This window comes from Coregonus clupeaformis, chromosome 7 (assembly GCF_020615455.1).
Source record: "Coregonus clupeaformis isolate EN_2021a chromosome 7, ASM2061545v1, whole genome shotgun sequence".
NCBI lineage: Eukaryota > Metazoa > Chordata > Actinopteri > Salmoniformes > Salmonidae > Coregonus > Coregonus clupeaformis.
Window position 1 is genome coordinate 31,547,869 of NC_059198.1, and position 18,851 is coordinate 31,566,719.

Here is an 18,851-nt window from a genome sequence, read left to right on the forward strand (position 1 = left end):
TCTTCCTTAAGAGTCTGAGAGATGGTCTCTCCTCTGTTCTAGCAAGACGGACGCAGTAGTACACACCACCCCACTCACTGCCACTTGCTTGCCACTCCACGAACCCAAAGGCTCTTTTAAGAGCCACCTAATAAATGCAAATAAGCACTGTGTGTCAAAACTATACACTAAAGTGAATGGTCAAACTGAGGACCCAGGACCTTCAGTTCCGAAGACGGTGACGCTAACCATTACACTACGAACCTTGTTATAAACACATCAACTTGACACTCTATTTATATGGACAGTCTGGCCTATTTAACTGGACAGTCTGGTGATGACAGGAGTTCATCAATATTGCACTTGATGATCCACAGTGTTATGCAGGCTTTTCTGATCAAGCCCAGTGCTACCACACCTGATTATACTACTCATCTGTTCATCAAGACCTCAGCTGTTCATCGAGACCATGAATAGTAGAATTAGGTGTGGTAGAACTGGGCTTGAACAAAAAAACCTGCATAAACCTGTAGCTTGTCAAGAGCAATTGTGGCCATCCCTGAATTGTATTTACAAAGTTGACTATATCTGATGAATGTACATTTGATTGTACATTTTATATTTAGTGATAACTCACTGTTGTTTACAGGTAGTGTAGTACCTGGCCTTTCTTCAGTAAACTATAAGGTACAATCAAATGTATTTTCATCTAAATAGTTAATGGTTACATGTTGATTATTTGTGCATTTTCCAGGAGGTTGTTTGATTGTCTTAAAATCTAAGTAACGTAATAGAAAAATCCCTATCAAAATCCATCCGTTTAAGCCATTATCCCTCTGAAGAGTATGAAATAGACTGCTTTAGAAGGTTTGAATCCTAAGCAACCTGCCTACACATACAGTAGTTTGAAGTACAATACCAACATACAGTGAGGGAAAAAAGTATTTGATCCCCTGCTGATTTTGTACGTTTGCCCACTGACAAAGAAATTATCAGTCTATAATTTTAATGGTAGGTTTATTTGAACAGTGAGAGACAGAATAACAACAAAACAATCCAGAAAAACACATGTCAAAAATGTTATAAATTGATTTGCATTTTAATGAGGGAAATAGGTATTTGACCCCTCTCAATCAGAAAGATTTCTGGCTCCCAGGTGAGATTAGGAGCACACTCTTAAAGGGAGTGCTCCTAATATCAGCTTGTTACCTGTATAAAAGACACCTATCCACAGAAGCAATCAATCAATCAGATTCCAAACTCTCCACCATGGCCAAGACCAAAGAGCTCTCCAAGGATGTCAGGGACAAGATTGTAGACCTACACAAGGCTGGAATGAGCTACAAGACCATCACCAAGCAGCTTGGTGAGAAGGTGACAACAGTTGGTGCGATTATTCGCAAATGGAAGAAACACAAAATAACTGTCAATCTCCCTCGGCCTGGGGCTCCATGCAAGATCTCACCTCGTGGAGTTGCAATGATCATGAGAACGGTGAGGAATCAGCCCAGAACTACACGGGAGGATCTTGTCAATGATCTCAAGGCAGCTGGGACCATAGTCACCAAGAAAACAATTGGTAACACACTACGCTGTGAAGGACTGAAATCCTGCAGCGACCGCAAGGTCCCCCTGCTCAAGAAAGCACATATACAGGGCCGTCTGAAGTTTGCCAATGAACATCTGAATGATTCAGAGGAGAACTGGGTGAAAGTGTTGTGGTCAGATGAGACCAAAATGGAGCTCTTTGGCATCAACTCAACTCGCCGTGTTTGGAGGAGGAGGAATGCTGCCTATGACCCCAAGAACACCATCCCCACCGTCAAACATGGAGGTGGAAACATTATGCTTTGGGGGTGTTTTTCTGCTAAGGGGACAGGACAACTTCACCATATCAAAAGGGACGATGGACGGGGCCATGTACCGTCAAATCTTGGGTGAGAACCTCCTTCCCTCAGCCAGGGCATTGAAAATGGGTCGTGGATGGGTATTCCAGCATGACAATGACCCAAAACACACGGCCAAGGTAACAAAGGAGTGGCTCAAGAAGAAGCACATTAAGGTCCTGGAGTGGCCTAGCCAGTCTCCAGACCTTAATCCCATAGAAAATCTGTAGAGGGAGCTGAAGGTTCGAGTTGCCAAACGTCAGCCTCTAAACCTTAATGACTTGGAGAAGATCTGCAAAGAGGAGTGGAACAAAATCCCTCCTGAGATGTGTGCAAACCTGGTGGCCAACTACAAGAAACGTCTGACCTCTGTGATTGCCAACAGGGGTTTTGCCACCAAGTACTAAGTCATGTTTTGCAGAGGGGTCAAATACTTATTTCCCTCATTAAAATGCAAATCAATTTATAACATTTTTGACATGCGTTTTTCTGGATTTTGTTGTTGTTATTTTGTCTCTCACTGTTCAAATAAACCTACCATTAAAATTATAGACTGATCATGTCTTTGTCAGTGGGCAAACGTACAAAATCAGCAGGGGATCAAATACTTATTTCCCTCACTGTAGCTACTGTAGTGGGTCAAAGCTGTGTGCTGGAAAACCTTAGTAGAGCATGGGTGGAATAGGCATTGTGGCGCTCATGAGAATTTCCTTTCTTTTTTGGCTTCAGACCAATGCCTATTCTAACTTAAATCGTAGTTTTTTGTTTTTAATATACAGGTAACTGCCAGAAACACTTGAGTAAATGAGGGATACAAAGATTATTGAAAGCAGGTGCTTGCATACAGGTGTGGTTCCTGACTTAATTAAGCAATTAACATCCCATCATGCTTAGGGTCATATAAAAATGCCCAATTGCCAATTATTTCAGCTGCCATGGCTAGAAAACGAGATCTCAGTGACTTTGAAAGAGGGGTCTCAAAGGAGCATAAGAGGTTTAAAGTGTGTGTTTGTGTATGTGGGGGGGGGCTGGAGAGGGGGGAGGAGAGAAAGAAAGAATGATGTTGGTGGGAAAGGGGGGAGAGAGAATGTGAGCGGGACAGAGAGACAATGAGAGAAAGAGAGATGGAGAGAGTGAAAGAAACAACAGAAAGGAAAGAGAAAAGGAGAGAGAGAGAGAGATCTGAGACTGAGAGAGAGAATGCGGAAAGCGGGGGAGATAGAGAAAGTGAGAGAGCAGAGAGAGAGAAGGCCCTTGAGCGCTCATAAAACTAGTGGCGCAGTAATCATGGTCTGTCTGTCTGATGGCTATTTGTACACTAGGTGGCACCATAAACCACCAGAGACATTGGAATTTTAAACAGCTGCACTCTCCATAGTCATACACTACCGTTCAAAGGTTTGGGGTCACTTAGAAGTGTCGTTGTTTTCGAAAGAAAAGCAATTTTTTTGTCCATTAAAATAACATCAAATTGATCAGAAATACAGCGTAGACATTGTTAATGTTGTAAATGGCTATTGTAGCTGGAAACGGCAGATTTTTAATGGAATATCTACATAGGCGTACAGAGGCCCATTATCAGCAACCATCAGTCCTGTGTTCCAATGGCACGTTGTGTTTGCTAATCCAGGTTTATCATTTTAAACGGCTAATTGATTATTAGAAAACCCTTTTGCAATTATGTTAGCACAGCTGAAAACGGTTGTGCTGATTAAAGAAGCAATAAAACTGGCCTTCATGAGACTAGTTGAGTATCTGGAACATCAGCAATTGTGGGTTCGATTACAGGCTCAAAATGGCCAGAAACAAATAACTTTCTTCTGAAACTCGTCAGTCTATTCTTGTTCTGAGAAATTAAGGCTATTCCATGCGAGAAATTGCCAAGAAACTGAAGATCTTGTACAACGCTGTGTACTACTCCCTTCACAGAACAGCGCAAACTGTTATAAATAAAGTAATGGTATGGTGGTTTTAAAGTAAGTGGTACGCTGATCATCTAAAATATAACCACACCAGGGATTAGAACTCACAACCTCTGGATTTGAGGCGTGCTGATATAGTATTTTCCTACACATGACCTATAATACAGCTCTGCTCTTAGCAAAATCGTGCAATCTGCACTCCTATTTTAGCTATCAGTTCATCTGACTATTCTCTCATCATTGATTTAATGTACTTATTTTAGCACTTTGAGGTTTTTCTGGGTATACTGTCTAATGTTGGTAGGGCATATTATTCTGTTTCAATGTTACTCCTGAATCACTAGGATAAATATAATAATTTTTCTTGAGCGTATTTTTAACAAAGCTGAGATTTACTTTGAAGTCCAAAGTGTAGGAATACAGGTGAAATCAGTAATTGACAGACATGGTGGCATAGGATGAAGTACAGAATGGCGAGTTCAAATCCCTGGTGAGGACATATTGAATAATAATTATTGCAAAAAATAAACATACACAATGTACTATATGTAAGTTGAAAACACTGTATGTGAAAAGCACTGTGTGTATCTTAACGACACATGTTGGTTGTCACTTGAAGTGTTCCAAAAACACATTTTCACATTCGAAATGTCACATTAAGTGTTCCAATAACACTTTTTCGCATGACTTTACGTGTGAAATCATGTGATTTTTCCGTAAGGGATTGCATGCAGATTTATCAAAATCTAAATGGTGATGTGGCTTAATAAATACTGCGATCTGATGCCACAGCTGTAGGCCTATATTGTCATTACATACATCACCTGTGGTGATCCTATGAACTCTCCTGGACTGGATTCAGGCAAGATATGTAGTTGTTTTATGGATAAAACTGTAGCATAAAATACTTAATATTTGAGATCTATTAATGGAAATGATTAATTGGAAAACAGATTCATGCCCCGTTACTGTTGGGCTGATATCCATTGAATTAATCTCCCTTTCTGTCTCTTTTGATTCTGAATTCCCCCTCAACCTCCGTCTCTGAGAGAGTGCCAACACCAGACGATTTTACTATTATTCTATTAACATATTTTAGAGCATATTCCTTTGCCTCGCAGAGGAAAAGCTTTCCATAAACATTCCTAGGCTGACTACTCTTCTCTCACCACAATCTCCCTTTGCAGTCACGTTTGTGAGAGAGCGCGCGCGCGCACACACACACACCCGGTGCAGTCACTTACACAAACCACTGCACCTATGTGCTGTGTTTAGCTGAGATTACCTTTGTTAACATGACCCGGTCGTGCTAGGCTTGTTCTCATGGTTATCCGGGTACACTAATTGTAGTTGATCGGGTTTATCACGCTTTCTCGTGTTCCTGCACCAACACTTACAACACCACCACCATCAGTATTCCTGTCTCCGGGGAACCTTGGATTTGACTAATGTGCCCGAGCATCGTCCCTGATGAAATCGATGAGAACCAGCTGTACGATTTTGATGATACCCTAGGCCAGGGTTCTTCAATTCCGGTCCTGGAGGGCCGAAACACCTCTGTTTTTCATCCTCTCCTTCTAATCAGGGGCTAATTCAGACCTGGGACACCAGGTGAGTGCAATTAACTACCAGGTAGAAATAAAAAAACAGAAGTGTTTCGGCCCTCCAGGACCGGAATTGAAGAACCCTGCCCTAGGCTACTACAGTTCCACGGGTTGTCCTGCTTTCTTATTTAGGTGATGCATTCATCGACATAAATACATAACATCAAGCGATCATAGCGTATGAAAAGCACAAACAAATTGAATGCTTATCAGTTTATTATTATTAACTGCAAAGGGAAACTATAAACTGTTGGATTATTGTCACCTCGATCTAAATTTGGTGGGACGCGAGACACGGTCTCATATCGTTCTCACTATCTCCGGTGCTGATGGTCCTCATGATCAATGAGATTGTGTTGCAACGACAGTCCCGCCTCTCGATATTGACTTACATGCTTTTGCGAGCTCTCTCTCTCTCTCTCTCTCTCTCTCTCTCTCTGGTTGTCCTGGTGATAACGAGATAGAGGAGCCGAACAACACTGAAGGCAAGAGACAGAGGGATGAGATGGAAACGGTTGGAATAAGTATCTGCGTTCATTATAGCCTAATGATTGAATGAAGTGGAACATAGCTTGTGTAGCGTCTTTCATGATATGTTCACGGATCCTTTGATCTTCCAAAAAAGAATTACCCAGACTGCGCTTTTTCAGTGTTGTTGAACTAGATAGACAAGTCCCTTTTCTCATAATTATTGATTTCTGACGCCGCCAAACTGAAGTTCATCGTTATCATCTTGGCTGCCGGGATGGTGGCCTTCGTTGGAGCGGTCATCTGCATCACTGCCGTGGTCCATTCCGGCTCCGCAGCCGAATCTCCCCAGCAACCCGTGGCAGACAACCAGTCGCAGTCTCCGGACGCTGGAGTGCAGCAGACTTTCCCCGGGGGCTCCGTGGCGCGAGCGGGTCCACTGGGCGCTCTCCATGGTTCTGAAACGCAGGACGGAGAAGCGCCCACCTTCTTCCACGTCCCCAGCGGCTCAGACGGCATTGGTGGAACTAGGCAGGTTAGCCGACTTATCTGCACCCCAGTCCCCGCCGGGGAATGCAACCCAAAAAACTTTCCGCAACAAGCGGACGACCCGTCGCTGTACGCCGGCGAGGACTGGGGATACCTCCGTACCACGGCAGAGGAACTCAAACAGACAGTGCTCCAGCAGAAGGACCAGATTATCATCGACCAGCGGACCATTAGGGATCTGTCAGGCAAGCTTTCGGAGTGTGAGAGCGGAATAGAGAGGCGTAGCGGCCCGGAGAGTAGCGCGGGGCTCTGGGGAGGTAAAAGGGTAGATGAGGGCCGGCTCATGGTCCGGGACATTGCTCCGTCGTCGACTGTTGCACAGCTGCTCACTGCTCAAGCTGTGGACGAGCTGGAACAGGCTATCGTTCAGATGAAAGATCGCATAGAGAAACTGGAGGTAAGGGGAAATGGGAGAAACATGTATCATGTCTGTTGGTGTTGAATTCCACTATCACATATCTTTATTTTAAACAAACTGTTCTTGTATCTTTAAATAAAGCAGTGAATAGGTTAATTATGTCCCTCTTGTGGGTTCGAGCCGATGTGGTGATTACAGAGTCAGTTGACCTGCTTGGCAGACCTCGATAGCACTCACTAAATCTGAATTTCTACTCACGTCTCTGATGGCAGTATGTCGGTGTGGCTACGTGGTTTTACTGTTTGATTGAGACCATTTCCAGTTAATAGAAATCAGGAACAGGATTAGATCAGGTGAGATGACCATTCATAATAGACCTACAGGTAACTGCCAAAATAAATGAAACACCAACATAAATTGTTGGGCCATCACAAGCCAATGGGTTGAGATCTGGTGACACACACACACACACACACTTTAAACTTCCTATGCTCCTTTGAGACCCCTCTTTCAAAGTCACTGAGATCTGTTTTTCTAGCCATGGTTAAAATAATGGTTAGTACTATCCGGGATCCTTGGGACATCCCTACCCTAAATCCTATCTTAATACCTACCCTTACTATAACCCTAATTTTAACCATAACCCTTAACTAACCCTGAACTTAACCCTGACCTAAACCATTTTACATTTCAACTTCAATTGGTTAACATCGAAGTCCCAAGGATGCAGGATAGCAAGGACTCCCAAATAATGGGCAACTGGGCATTTTTATACATGACCTTAAGAATGATGAGATGTTAATTGCTTAATTAACTCAGGAACCACACCTGTGTGGAAGCACCTGCATTCAATATACTTTATATCCCTCATTTACTCAAGGGTTTCCTTTATTTTGGCAGTATATCAACGTCTTTGACTTATTGTCCGTGAAAATTGATTAGATGCATTATATTCAACTTGGCTGTAGCAATATGTACATATTTTGGAATCATTTGTTTCTATTGCACCATTACAATATCTTCTCAACCTGCTTCACAACTCAAATTAAATTGAGCCAATTTGATGAATGGAAAACCAAAAACAAGAATGTTGTAGGATAATTGATTAGGCCTAGTCTACAGACACAGGAGTATTTGTTATTCCAGCCAGCTCTGCTTCCCAACATAACTAACCCAGGGGAGGAGAGGAGGAGGGGTGGAGGAGGGAGGGGAGCGGAACACAAAGCTGCTTTATAGCTGCCTGCCAAGCAACATATGATGTACAACCCCATTTCTTCTGGAGAAAATATCATAAATTATTCATCCAATCAGTTACCTATATTTGTCTAGAGCAGATGCCATCATATTCTTTTTGCAGCCTCTGCCTAGCACAGTGCTATTATACTATATCAGTGGTGTACCTCTGTATCAGTGGTTCCCAACCGTCTTTGGTCACTGAACCCCCAGTCACGTTGCAACTGATCATTAGGCCTATAGTCTTAAAACAAATGTACCCCATGTGGAAAGGCGAGGTACCCCCAAGGGCACTAGTACCTCATGTTGAGAACCACTGCTCTATATGTAACTTACAGCATGTGCCTCACTGTAAATAACATGTTGCATTGTCTGTGTGTGTATTTGACTGCACTTTGTTTTGCTGCAGTTGTATTGTTTTTCCTTGGCTGACTAATGACTGAGAGGACCTTTAATTACTTGCTTTCCCGGCACTTTTTCTGCATTTCGCTGCACATAATTGATTATGCATATTTATTTTGTTTTAACTCCAGAGATTAGAGTGCTTATCTAACAGGAAGGCCCACATTAATCACAGCACATTAAAAAGTGTGAGTGCAGCTCTAAAAATCTAATTGGCTTCCAGTGTTGCGCTCGAGACCACCTAAAGCGAGACCGATTTAAGACCAAGACCAGAGCAAATCGAGTCCGAGTTTGTTTTTTATCCCAGTATTACACTTTATATACAGTGCATTCGGAAAGTATTCAGAACCCTTCCCTTTTTCCATATTTTGTTACATTATAGCCTTATTCTAAAATTGATTAAATAAAAACATTTCCTCATCAATCTACACACAATACCCCATAATGACAAAGCGAAAACAGGTTTTTAGAAATGTAAAAAACAGAAATAGCTTATTTACATAAGTATTCAGATCCTTTGCTATGAGACTCGATAATTGAGCTCAGGTGCATCCTGTTTCCATTGATCATTCTTGAGATATTTCTACAACTTGATTGGAGTCCACCTGTGGTAAATTCAATTGATTGGACATGATTTGGAAAGGCACACACCTGTCTATATAAGGTCCGATGCATGTCAGAGCAAAAACCAAGCCATGAGGTCGAAGGAATTGTCCGTAGAGCTCCGAGACAGGATTGTGTCGAGGCACAGATCTGGGGAAGGGTACCAAAACATTTCTGCAGCATTGAAGGTCCCCAAGAACACAGTGGCCTCCATTATTCTTAAATGGAAGGAGTTTGGAACCACCAAGACTCTTCCTAGAGCTGAGCAATCGGGGGAGAAGGGCCTTGGTCAGGGAGTTGACCAAGAACCCGATGGTCACTCTGGCAGAGCTCCAGAGTTCCTCTGTGGAGAGGGGAGAACCTTCCAGAAGGACAACCATCTCTGCAGCACTCCACCAATCAGGCCTTTATGGTAGAGTGGCCAAACAAAAGCCACTCCTCAGTAAAAGGCATATGACAGCCTGCTTGGAGTTTGCAAAAAGGCACCTAAATGACTCTCAGACCATGAGAAACAAGATTCTCTGGTCTGATGAAACCAATATTGAACTCTTTGGCCTGAATGCCAAGCGTCACGTCTGGAGGAAAACTGGCACCGCTCATCACCTGGCCAATACCATCCCTACGCTGAAGTATGGTGGTGGCAGCATCATGCTGTGGGCATGTTTTTCAGCGGCATGGACTGGGAGACTAGTCAGGATCGAGGGAAAGATGAATGGAGCAAAGTACATGAAAACCTGCTCCAGAGCGCTCAGGACCTCAGACTGGGGTGAAGGTTCACCTTCCAACAGGACAACAACCCTAAGCACACAGCCAAGACAATGCAGAGTGGCTTCGGGACAAGTCTCTGAATGTCCTTGAGTGGCCCAGCCAGAGCCCGGACATGAACCCGATCTAACATCTCTGGAGAGACCTGAAAATTGCTGTGCAGCGACGCTCCCCATCCAAGCTGACAGAGCTTGAGAGGATCTGCAGAGAAGAATGGGAGAAACTCCCCAAATACAGGTGTGCCGAGCTTGTAGCGTCATACCCAAGAAGACTCAAGGCTGTAATCGCTGCCAAAGGTGCTTCAACAAAGTACTGAGTAAAGAGTCAGAATACTTATGTAAATGTGATATTTCTTTTTCTTTTTTTTTTATAAATTTCAAAAAAAGTGTTTTTGCTTTGTCATTTTGGGGTATTGTGTGTAGCTTGCTGAGGATATATATATTTTTTAATCCATTTTAGAATAAGGCTGTAACGTACAAAAATTTGGAAAAAGTGGAAGGGTCTGAATACTTTCCGAATGCACTGTACATCACAGAAGACTGAAATATAACAAAAAAAATTGACATAGAAACAACGGATTTCCATGGTGAAATAAATAAATAATCTTTATTAATTATGAAATGATTAACAATATTAATAACATTCCACCCATGAGGCCAAAGAGGGCGCTATTGGTCATTGACTGCAGGAAAGGGTTGTTTCAAATTAGCATCATCTGGTGAGTGGAACTGTGTTTTTTGTAATAATAATGTCTTATTTTTTTGTTTTTGCTCAATCTGATTGGGTGGGCCTGGCAAGGCCTGGCTCCCCAGTGGGTGGGCCTCTGTCCACACAGGCCCACTCATGTCTATGCCCCTGATGTAAACAGCTCATGATGACTGCATTGCACATCACAAATAGCATACAAACCAAGACTTCAGACTAAACTTTTTCAATATCTGGTTTGCATACCCATTGTTGCCTTAGTTAGCATTTACTGGTAGATATCATAAGTTGAAACTTCTTTCCTACCTATTAAATAATAATATGCCATTTTGCAGACGCTTTTATCCAAAGCAACTTACAGTCATGCGTGCATACATTTTTGTGTATGGGTGGTCCCGGGGATTGAACCCACTACCTTGGCGTTACAAGCGCCGTGCTCTACCAGCTGAGCTACAGAGGACCACGATTACTTTCTTTTGTGAGCTGCTCCATGCCAAAACCAGTTGACAGCTGCACACTCTTGCTGCCTGCAGATTATATTCTGCTAAAACTAGGCTATGTGTGCGGCGCGCATGTGAATATATTTCACGTGCTTTGCGATTGTGTAGGCTACTTTGTGCATGATTTCACTATTGTACTACATAATTGATAAGTTGTATACCTCCACTACACTACTTTTATAAGCATCAGTGGGGAGTAAGAAGTGAGTACACGCAATACCCACTGAAAAACAGGTGGGTATACGGTGTTTACCTGCATATAGCTTCCACTACACCACTGGCCATTTGTGTTTTACAAAAAGTGCACTCTCCTACATGAGTGTGCTGGTATTACCGTTGCTGTCCTTTCAGAATCACAAACCTGTCACACACTGAAGGCCTAGGTCCAATAGGTTCGCCACTGCGCAAATATGTCAATAGATAGATATAAAGACTGTTCAGGTATTCAGGTTTCAAGATAGGAGGGTATATATTTGGCCTGGCTAAGTGGTTTAATGCGCTTATTGAATGGAAGCTGATAATTATGAATTTTTTACTCTGCTGGTCTCGTAAAGAAATTACGAATCCTCACTGTCCGAGACCAAGTCAAGACCGGGAAGAAATTAGAGTCCTCACTGTCCGAGACCGAGTCAAGACCAAGTACAAATGTATCCGACACCAAGACAAGACCGAGACACACAAAATGTGGTCTCGAGACCGGACTCGAGTACTACAACACTGTTGGCTTCATTTGTCTTTGATGTATTTCATTGTCTGCTCTTCCCTCCCACACTCCCTCCCATGAAGTCAGATATCGGACCGCTGGCGTTCCCTCACAACCACACGGATGCAGCAACTGTGGTGGCTTCAAGAGGGGCAGGTGGTGGTGGTGGGCTCTCTGAGGCCCCTGATGGTTGGGGTGATGCAGGGCCAGGGGGGCAGGCCGGGACAGGGGATGGACCAGAGCAGTGGCCACGGATGGAGGATCTGGAGGGAGAGCTTGAGAAGAAGCTGGAACTCCTGGAGAAGGAGAGGAAGGCCATGCGAAAGGAATCCCAAAGACACAGGAAGGAGATTGACCAGGGGATAAACTCCCTACACCACCGCATCGCTGGCCTGGAGGAGGGTGAGAGAAGGGGCAGAGGGTTAGGTGTAAGAGAAGATCAATGGTCATGAGTGATACTCATACCTGAATGATATTGATTGATATGGTGGGGGGGGTTAAGAGTCGGGGACATGAAACCATAACTGATGTACCAGAAAAGTAACTTATTATCAATCTATGAAAATGACTTCAACATATTATGATACAGAATAAGAAAAAAGGACATAACAAGAAAGAAAATCCAAGTGGATATACCATAGAATAGAGATGAGATATCCTGGGGGCAGGAAGGAAGTCAATGTAGCCATTGCATAAACCCCCAAAGTACACTACAAAGTCCTAACAAGACAAGTCTGTTCAACATTCCACCTACCAAATTACCTCATTACTCAAACACTCTTTCCCTCCCTCTCTCTTTCTCCACATATACCTCCTTACCCCAGGACTCTCAGAGTACCCTGAGGGCTACAAGCTGTCCTTCCCAGCGCGTACCAACTATATGTACGCGGTGGTGCAGCACCACATCCCTGAGCTGTGTGCCTTCACCGTGTGCCTCTGGCTGAGACCCACCGAAGAGGGCATCGGCACCCCTTTCTCCTACGCTGTGGCGGAGCAGCCCAACGAGCTAGTTCTGTTGCAGGGCCTGCACACCCCTGTGGAGCTGCTCATTAACGACAAGGTAATGGAGGATACAGAGCAGCAGTATTTTAGGGCACACTGAGTTAGACACAGCACAGTTTAAGCTGGAGCTATAACAGTACCTGGGAGTTTACTGTAGATTGATGTCTGCGACCAAAATGACACCCCATTCCCTATGTAGTGCACTACTTTTGACCAAAGCCCTGGTCAAAAGTAGTGCACTACATAGGGAATAGGATACCATTTGGGACACAGGCAAAGCACCGTTTAGGCTAGAGCTGGATAGTGTAGATTAGCATGATGTCATTATGGTAATACAATGCCTGGAAGGCATAGAGAGCTACCTAGCTGGCTGTGTCCTTGAGGAAGTGCAGTCCGTGCCTTTGAGAAAGTAATGCTGCGGAAAATGTTACTGTAATAAAAGAGCTGGATTAATATATTCCATTTGTTTAATTAACCACTTAAGGATCGGACCCTTTTTTTCAATTTTCGCCTAAAATGACATACCCAAATCTAACTGCCTGTAGCTCAGGACTTGACGCAAGGATATACCATTTGAAAGGAAACACTTTGGACTATTTCGTATCAAGTCTGCCCAAATGTGCCGAATTGGTCAATTGATACATTTTCAAGTACATAACTATAAAGAACATACAAAAATGATATGGTAATACAAAATGTAAGTTTACACACTCCCAGGAATGTCATACATGATGGATCATTAGCTTATACACTAACTTTCACACATCTAGATGGCCGGGCGGGGTGGGTGTGGAGCCAGAGACAGCAGGGGTTCAAACTGTAGAACCCAGTTCCCACATTTGAATATAACAATTTATTTTATCAAGCAAAACTATGCTACATTGTATCTCTGGGACCCTTAGGATGACAAATCAGAGCAAGATTACTGAATGTAAGTACATTATTTACCTTCAGAGGTGAATGTATCAAACCAGTTGACGTGATAAGTTTTTTGTTGTTGTGCACTCTCCTCAAACAATAGCATGGTATTTTTTCACTGTAATAGCTACTGTAAATTGGACAGTGCAGTTAGGTTAACAATAATTTAAGCTTTCTGCCCATGTAAGACATGTCTATGTCCTGGAGAGTTTGCTGTTACTTACAACAGTCATGCTAATCACATTAGCGCACCTTAGCTCAACCGTCCCGTATGAGGGACACCGATTCCGTAGAGGTTAATGTCTCCATACAGTGTGTTGAACAGCAAGATACCAGCACTTAAATAGCACAATATTTTATCTAATATAATATTGAGTTTTAGTCTAGGATATTCTGTACAACACATGGTTTAGGGTCAGTACAGAGAACCACTTCGTCATATGATTGATTGTCCATTGATTTGTTGTTGTTGCCATCTTAAATACTTCATTTGCAGTCTAATATAGTCTGCAGTATCACTGCATTACCTGCACTATAACACTTACACTCATACTCACCCGCACTGTTGTCCTCCCACCCCTAGGTGGCGCAGTTACCTCTGAACCTGTCCCGGGGTAGCTGGCACCACATCTGTGTGAGCTGGAGCCAGAGAGGCGGGGCGTGGCAAGCCTACCAGGGGGGCAAGCTGAGAGGAGATGGGCAGGGCCTGGCAGCCTGGCACCACATCAGGCCTGGAGGAGTCCTCATCCTGGGGCAGGAACAGGTAAGACCTGGAGGGGTTGGTATTTTGGTGAGGTCAGGAGTGGTGGGTTGAAGAGACAGCAATGGCATGGACCTATAGGGGGTTGTTGTTTTTAAAGGACAGCGTATTTGATTGTTTATTGAGATATAGACACAGGGATGAAAAGAGAGGGGCCAAGTGAGAGGAACATGCAGAGTTGAAGTGGGGGACTTGAGCATGAAACCCCGGTCTCTCAGGGCAATGCCAAGTCCGGAGTTACCACTAGAACAAACTCTGACACATCTCTTCCTCTTTTCACCTCTTTCACTCCTCCACCTCCTTCTGCCTGTAGGACACTCTGGGCGGGCGTTTCGACTCGTCCCAGGCTCTGGTGGGGGAGCTATCCCAGTGGAACGTATGGGAGCGGGTCCTTACCCCCAGCGAGGTGTCCATACTGGCCCACTGCAGCCAGCACGGCCCCCAGCCAAAGGGTAACGTGGCCCCCTGGACCAACCAGGAAGTGGAGGTGTTCGGAGGAGCCACCAAGGTGCCCAGGGAGCCCTGCGCTGCCAAACGCACCAACACCCCACTGTGAGGAGAAGGGAGATATAGGAGCCAGTGACCTTATTCACAAAGTGTCTCAGAGTAGGACTAGTGATGGGGGAAAAATTAATACAGTTACATATCGCAATATTATTTTGGATGATATTATATCGATACTTTTTGTTGATGTTGCTAGGTAGCGTTAGCTAGCGCTAGTCGGATATGCCTGCGCCAAAACTCTGGTATTTTGTTGCTCTCCATCTTCTTTTTAAATAGTGAGCCAACATGTTTTCAATGCTTTTATTTCCATGACTGATCAAACTCATTTTCTCATGCTCTCTCGTCTCTCTGCAGCAGACATATAGAGAGCAATATCTTTGGAACATCAAATTGCAATAAATTCGCAGTATCGAATCGCAATACATATAGAATCGTGAGAATCGCAATACATATCGTATTGTCACCTAAGTATCATTATAATATTTGTGAGATCCATAAGTAGGACTGTACATGTCATATTATACATGAAACCTTATTTATTATGATCTAACAGTCAAAGCTGATCTTTCATCAGCACTTCTACTTTGAGACTGAGAGCCCTGAGCTGTGTTCAGTAGGGCAAAACATTGTGGAGGTAACATATTTCTATCTGAACAACTAGTTATGTAGAACAGCAGGAATGCCTCAATGACATGTAGATTAAGGAATCATGTCAGCTATATTCATCACATTTCTATCTGCAAGGTTCAGTATATTGTACATTGTGAATTGTGAAGTGAATTGATGGGTGGAGCTCTGGTGAAAGGGAATAGGGGAATGAAGCACATTGCTAGAAGTGGGAGTAACACTGGTTTCGTAACTACTCATAAAGACTTTATTTATCCCTCAAGGGGAAATGTTGTTTTGTTTTGCATGTTTTATTTATCCATGTTTTACATCTATTGTTGGTTAGGTTTATTCAGAGCTACAGGACAGAGATGGGGTAGGCTAGGTATACGTACTTCTACATTTGAACTGCTGCTTTGGACTTGGTCTGTGGACTAGCACTAGTTCCAAGGAGCCCATTATGTTTTCTCAATAGGAGCTAAAAATTGTGTATCTACAGCTTTCTCTATCCTCTGACTTGTGTCAAACTGAAGGGTATAACTTGCGTGTACATTATGATTTTATACAACATTTTATATGCAGACATTAAGAACACACAATCGTGTCTGTATAGCATTGTTTTTTTTGTTTTTTTATCAACTTGTTTCAAAACAGCATTCTTACAGTATCTCTTTTCATATTCCTTCTCGTTAACATTTGTATATATAGTCTGTATCTTAGTAATACAGCATGTCTAATCATTCCCTATGACTAATAAGAACTACAGAGATAGAGATATGAACTAATCTCTTTGGCACTAATTCAAATTCAATAACTGTATCCAGTAATGTGAATGTGAGGCTTGAATTGATCCAGAAAAGATGTCTTAGACTTGGTCATTTGTATTACCCAAGCTCATTGAATAGCTTTGTTGCACAATATGGTATAGCACAAGGTTTGATACTTTCTAGACCACCAGAATAGGTATTGGTACCAAGTTGTACTGTCATGTATAAACTGTGTTATATAATGCTTTTATATTCAATGTAAAAAGAGATATGAATAACAATGGGTTTAAATGCATGTCATTATACTACATACACTACCGGTCAAAAGCTTTAGAACACCTACTCTTTCAAGGGTTTTCTTTATTTTTACTATTTCCTACATTGTCGAATAATAGTGAAGACATCAAAACTATGAAATAACACATATGGAATCATGTAGTAACCAAAAAAGTGTTAAACAAATCCAAATATATTTTATATTTGAGATTTTTCAAATAGCAACCCTTTGCCTTGATGACAGCTTTGCACACTCTTGGCATTCTCTCAACCAGCTTCACCTGGAATGCTTTTCCAACAGTCTTGAAGGAGTTCCCACGTATGCTGAGCACTTGTTGGCTGCTTTTCCTTCACTCTGCGGTCCGACTCATCCCAAACCATCTCAATTTGGTTGAGGTCGGGGGATTGTGGAGGCAAGGTCATCTGATGCAGCACTCCATCACTCTCCTTCTTGGTAAAATAGCACTTACACAGCCTGGAGATTTGTTGGGTCATTGTCCTGTTCAAAAACAAATGATAGTCCCACTAAGCCCAAATCAGATGGGATGGCGTATCGCTGCAGAATGCTGTGGTAGCCATGCTGGTTAAGTGTGCCTTGAATTCTAAATAAATCACAGACAGTGTCACCAGCAAAGCACCCCCACACCATAACACCTCCTCCTCCATGCTTTACGGTGGGAAATACACATGCGGAGATCATCCGTTCACCCACACCGCGTCTCACAAAGACACGGCGGTTGGAACCAAAAATCTCCAATTTGGACTCCAGACCAAAGGACAAATTTCCACCTGTCAAATTTCCATTGCTCGTGTTTCTTGGCCCAAGCAAGTCTCTTCTTATTATTGCTGTCCTTTAGTAGTGGTTTCTTTGCAGCAATTCGACCATGAAGGCCTGATTCACACAGTCCTGTCTGAACAGTTGATGTTGAGATGTGTCTGTTACTTGAACTCTGTGAAGCATTTATTTGGGCTGTAATTTCTGAGGCTGGTAACTCTAATGAACTTATCCTCTGCAGCAGAGGTAACTCTGGGTCTTCCATTCCTGTGGCGGTCCTCATGAGAGCCAGTTTCATCATAGCGCTTGATGGTTTTTGAGACTGCACTTGAAGAAACGTTCAAAGTTCTTGAAATGTTCCGAATTGACTGACCTTCATGTCTTAAAGTAATGATGGACTGTCGTTTCTCTTTGCTTATTTGAGCTGTTCTTGCCATAATATGACTTGGTATTTTACCAAATAGGACTATCTTCTGTATACCCCCCCCTACCTGTAAACCCCCCTTACCACAACACAACTGATTGGCTCAAACACATTTAGAAGGAAAGAAATTCCACAAATTAACTTCCAATAAGGCACACCTGTTAATTGAAATGCATTATAGGTGACTACCTCATGAAGCTGGTTGAGAGAATGCCAAGAGTGTGCAAAGCTGTCATCAAGTTAAAGGGTGGCTATTTGAAGAATCTCAAATATAAAATATATTTGGATTTGTTTAAAACTTTTCTGGTTACTACATGATTCCATATGTGTTATTTCATAGTTTTGATGTCTTCACTACTTTTCTACAATGTAGAAAATAGTAAAATAAATAAATAAGAAAAACCCTTGAATGAGTAGGTGTTCTAAAACTTTTGACCAGTAGTGTACATGTATTCATTTTACGTATCAATGCACATCCATATATAATTAAATGTATGAAAGCCCCCTTAATCTTTTACACCTTGCCATCCAGTGACGTGCGGTGAGGTCTGAGGCCGGGTAGGCACATTCTTGAGTAATTTTGTCACCTCAGAGACAGTCTGCGTCAGGTCATGCTGGAACAAAAAGCTGAGAAGCTGTCCAGGTGATATGTCTCGTACCATTTGTGAACTGTACAATCCGACAACATCAGCCTTAAGTCTAACAAAATCGAAGTACTTGGCATATTTTGACAGGCTCATGTTTGCTGGTGTCGAACTTTTGTGACATTGTTGAAAAAAAATTTGCAGTCCACTAAGCCAAGGAAATTAAGTTTGCCAAAGTGGTCAAACTTGGCTCTCATCTGAACATTGATATTTCCCCCTCTCTATTCTGATCGGCTGTTTAATTTGAGTTTCGCTTTCTGTCAGGCCCAGATCATTGCATTTCTGCTCGAATCACTCATAGAAACTAATCAGTTTGTCGCTGCCGTTCCAGTGCTTTCATTGTGTCGCTGATCTGGGTATGGCAGACACCCATATCCATCACTTTGTTCTGCAGAACACGGAAGATCGTGCCAGTTTAATTGAAAATTCCATCATAGGCCATGGGCAAAAAGGAAACACGGTGGCAGACTCTAGATGGGTTGCTAACTGTTCATTTGT

At 42.8% G+C, this 18,851-nt stretch overlaps 1 protein-coding gene across 1 annotated transcript; it reads left to right on the top strand.

Annotated features, from left to right (window-relative positions):
* Window positions 1-6,082: 6,082 nt before the first annotated feature.
* LOC121570253 (neuronal pentraxin receptor-like) lies at window positions 6,083-15,761 on the top strand (the record flags this gene model as incomplete). The annotated part of the gene is made up of 5 exons (XM_041881729.1): window positions 6,083-6,805; window positions 11,761-12,079; window positions 12,502-12,737; window positions 14,181-14,360; window positions 14,671-15,761. Coding segments are annotated over 5 exons (1,701 nt in total), but the record flags the coding sequence as incomplete, so codon positions are not given.
* Window positions 15,762-18,851: the final 3,090 nt, after the last annotated feature.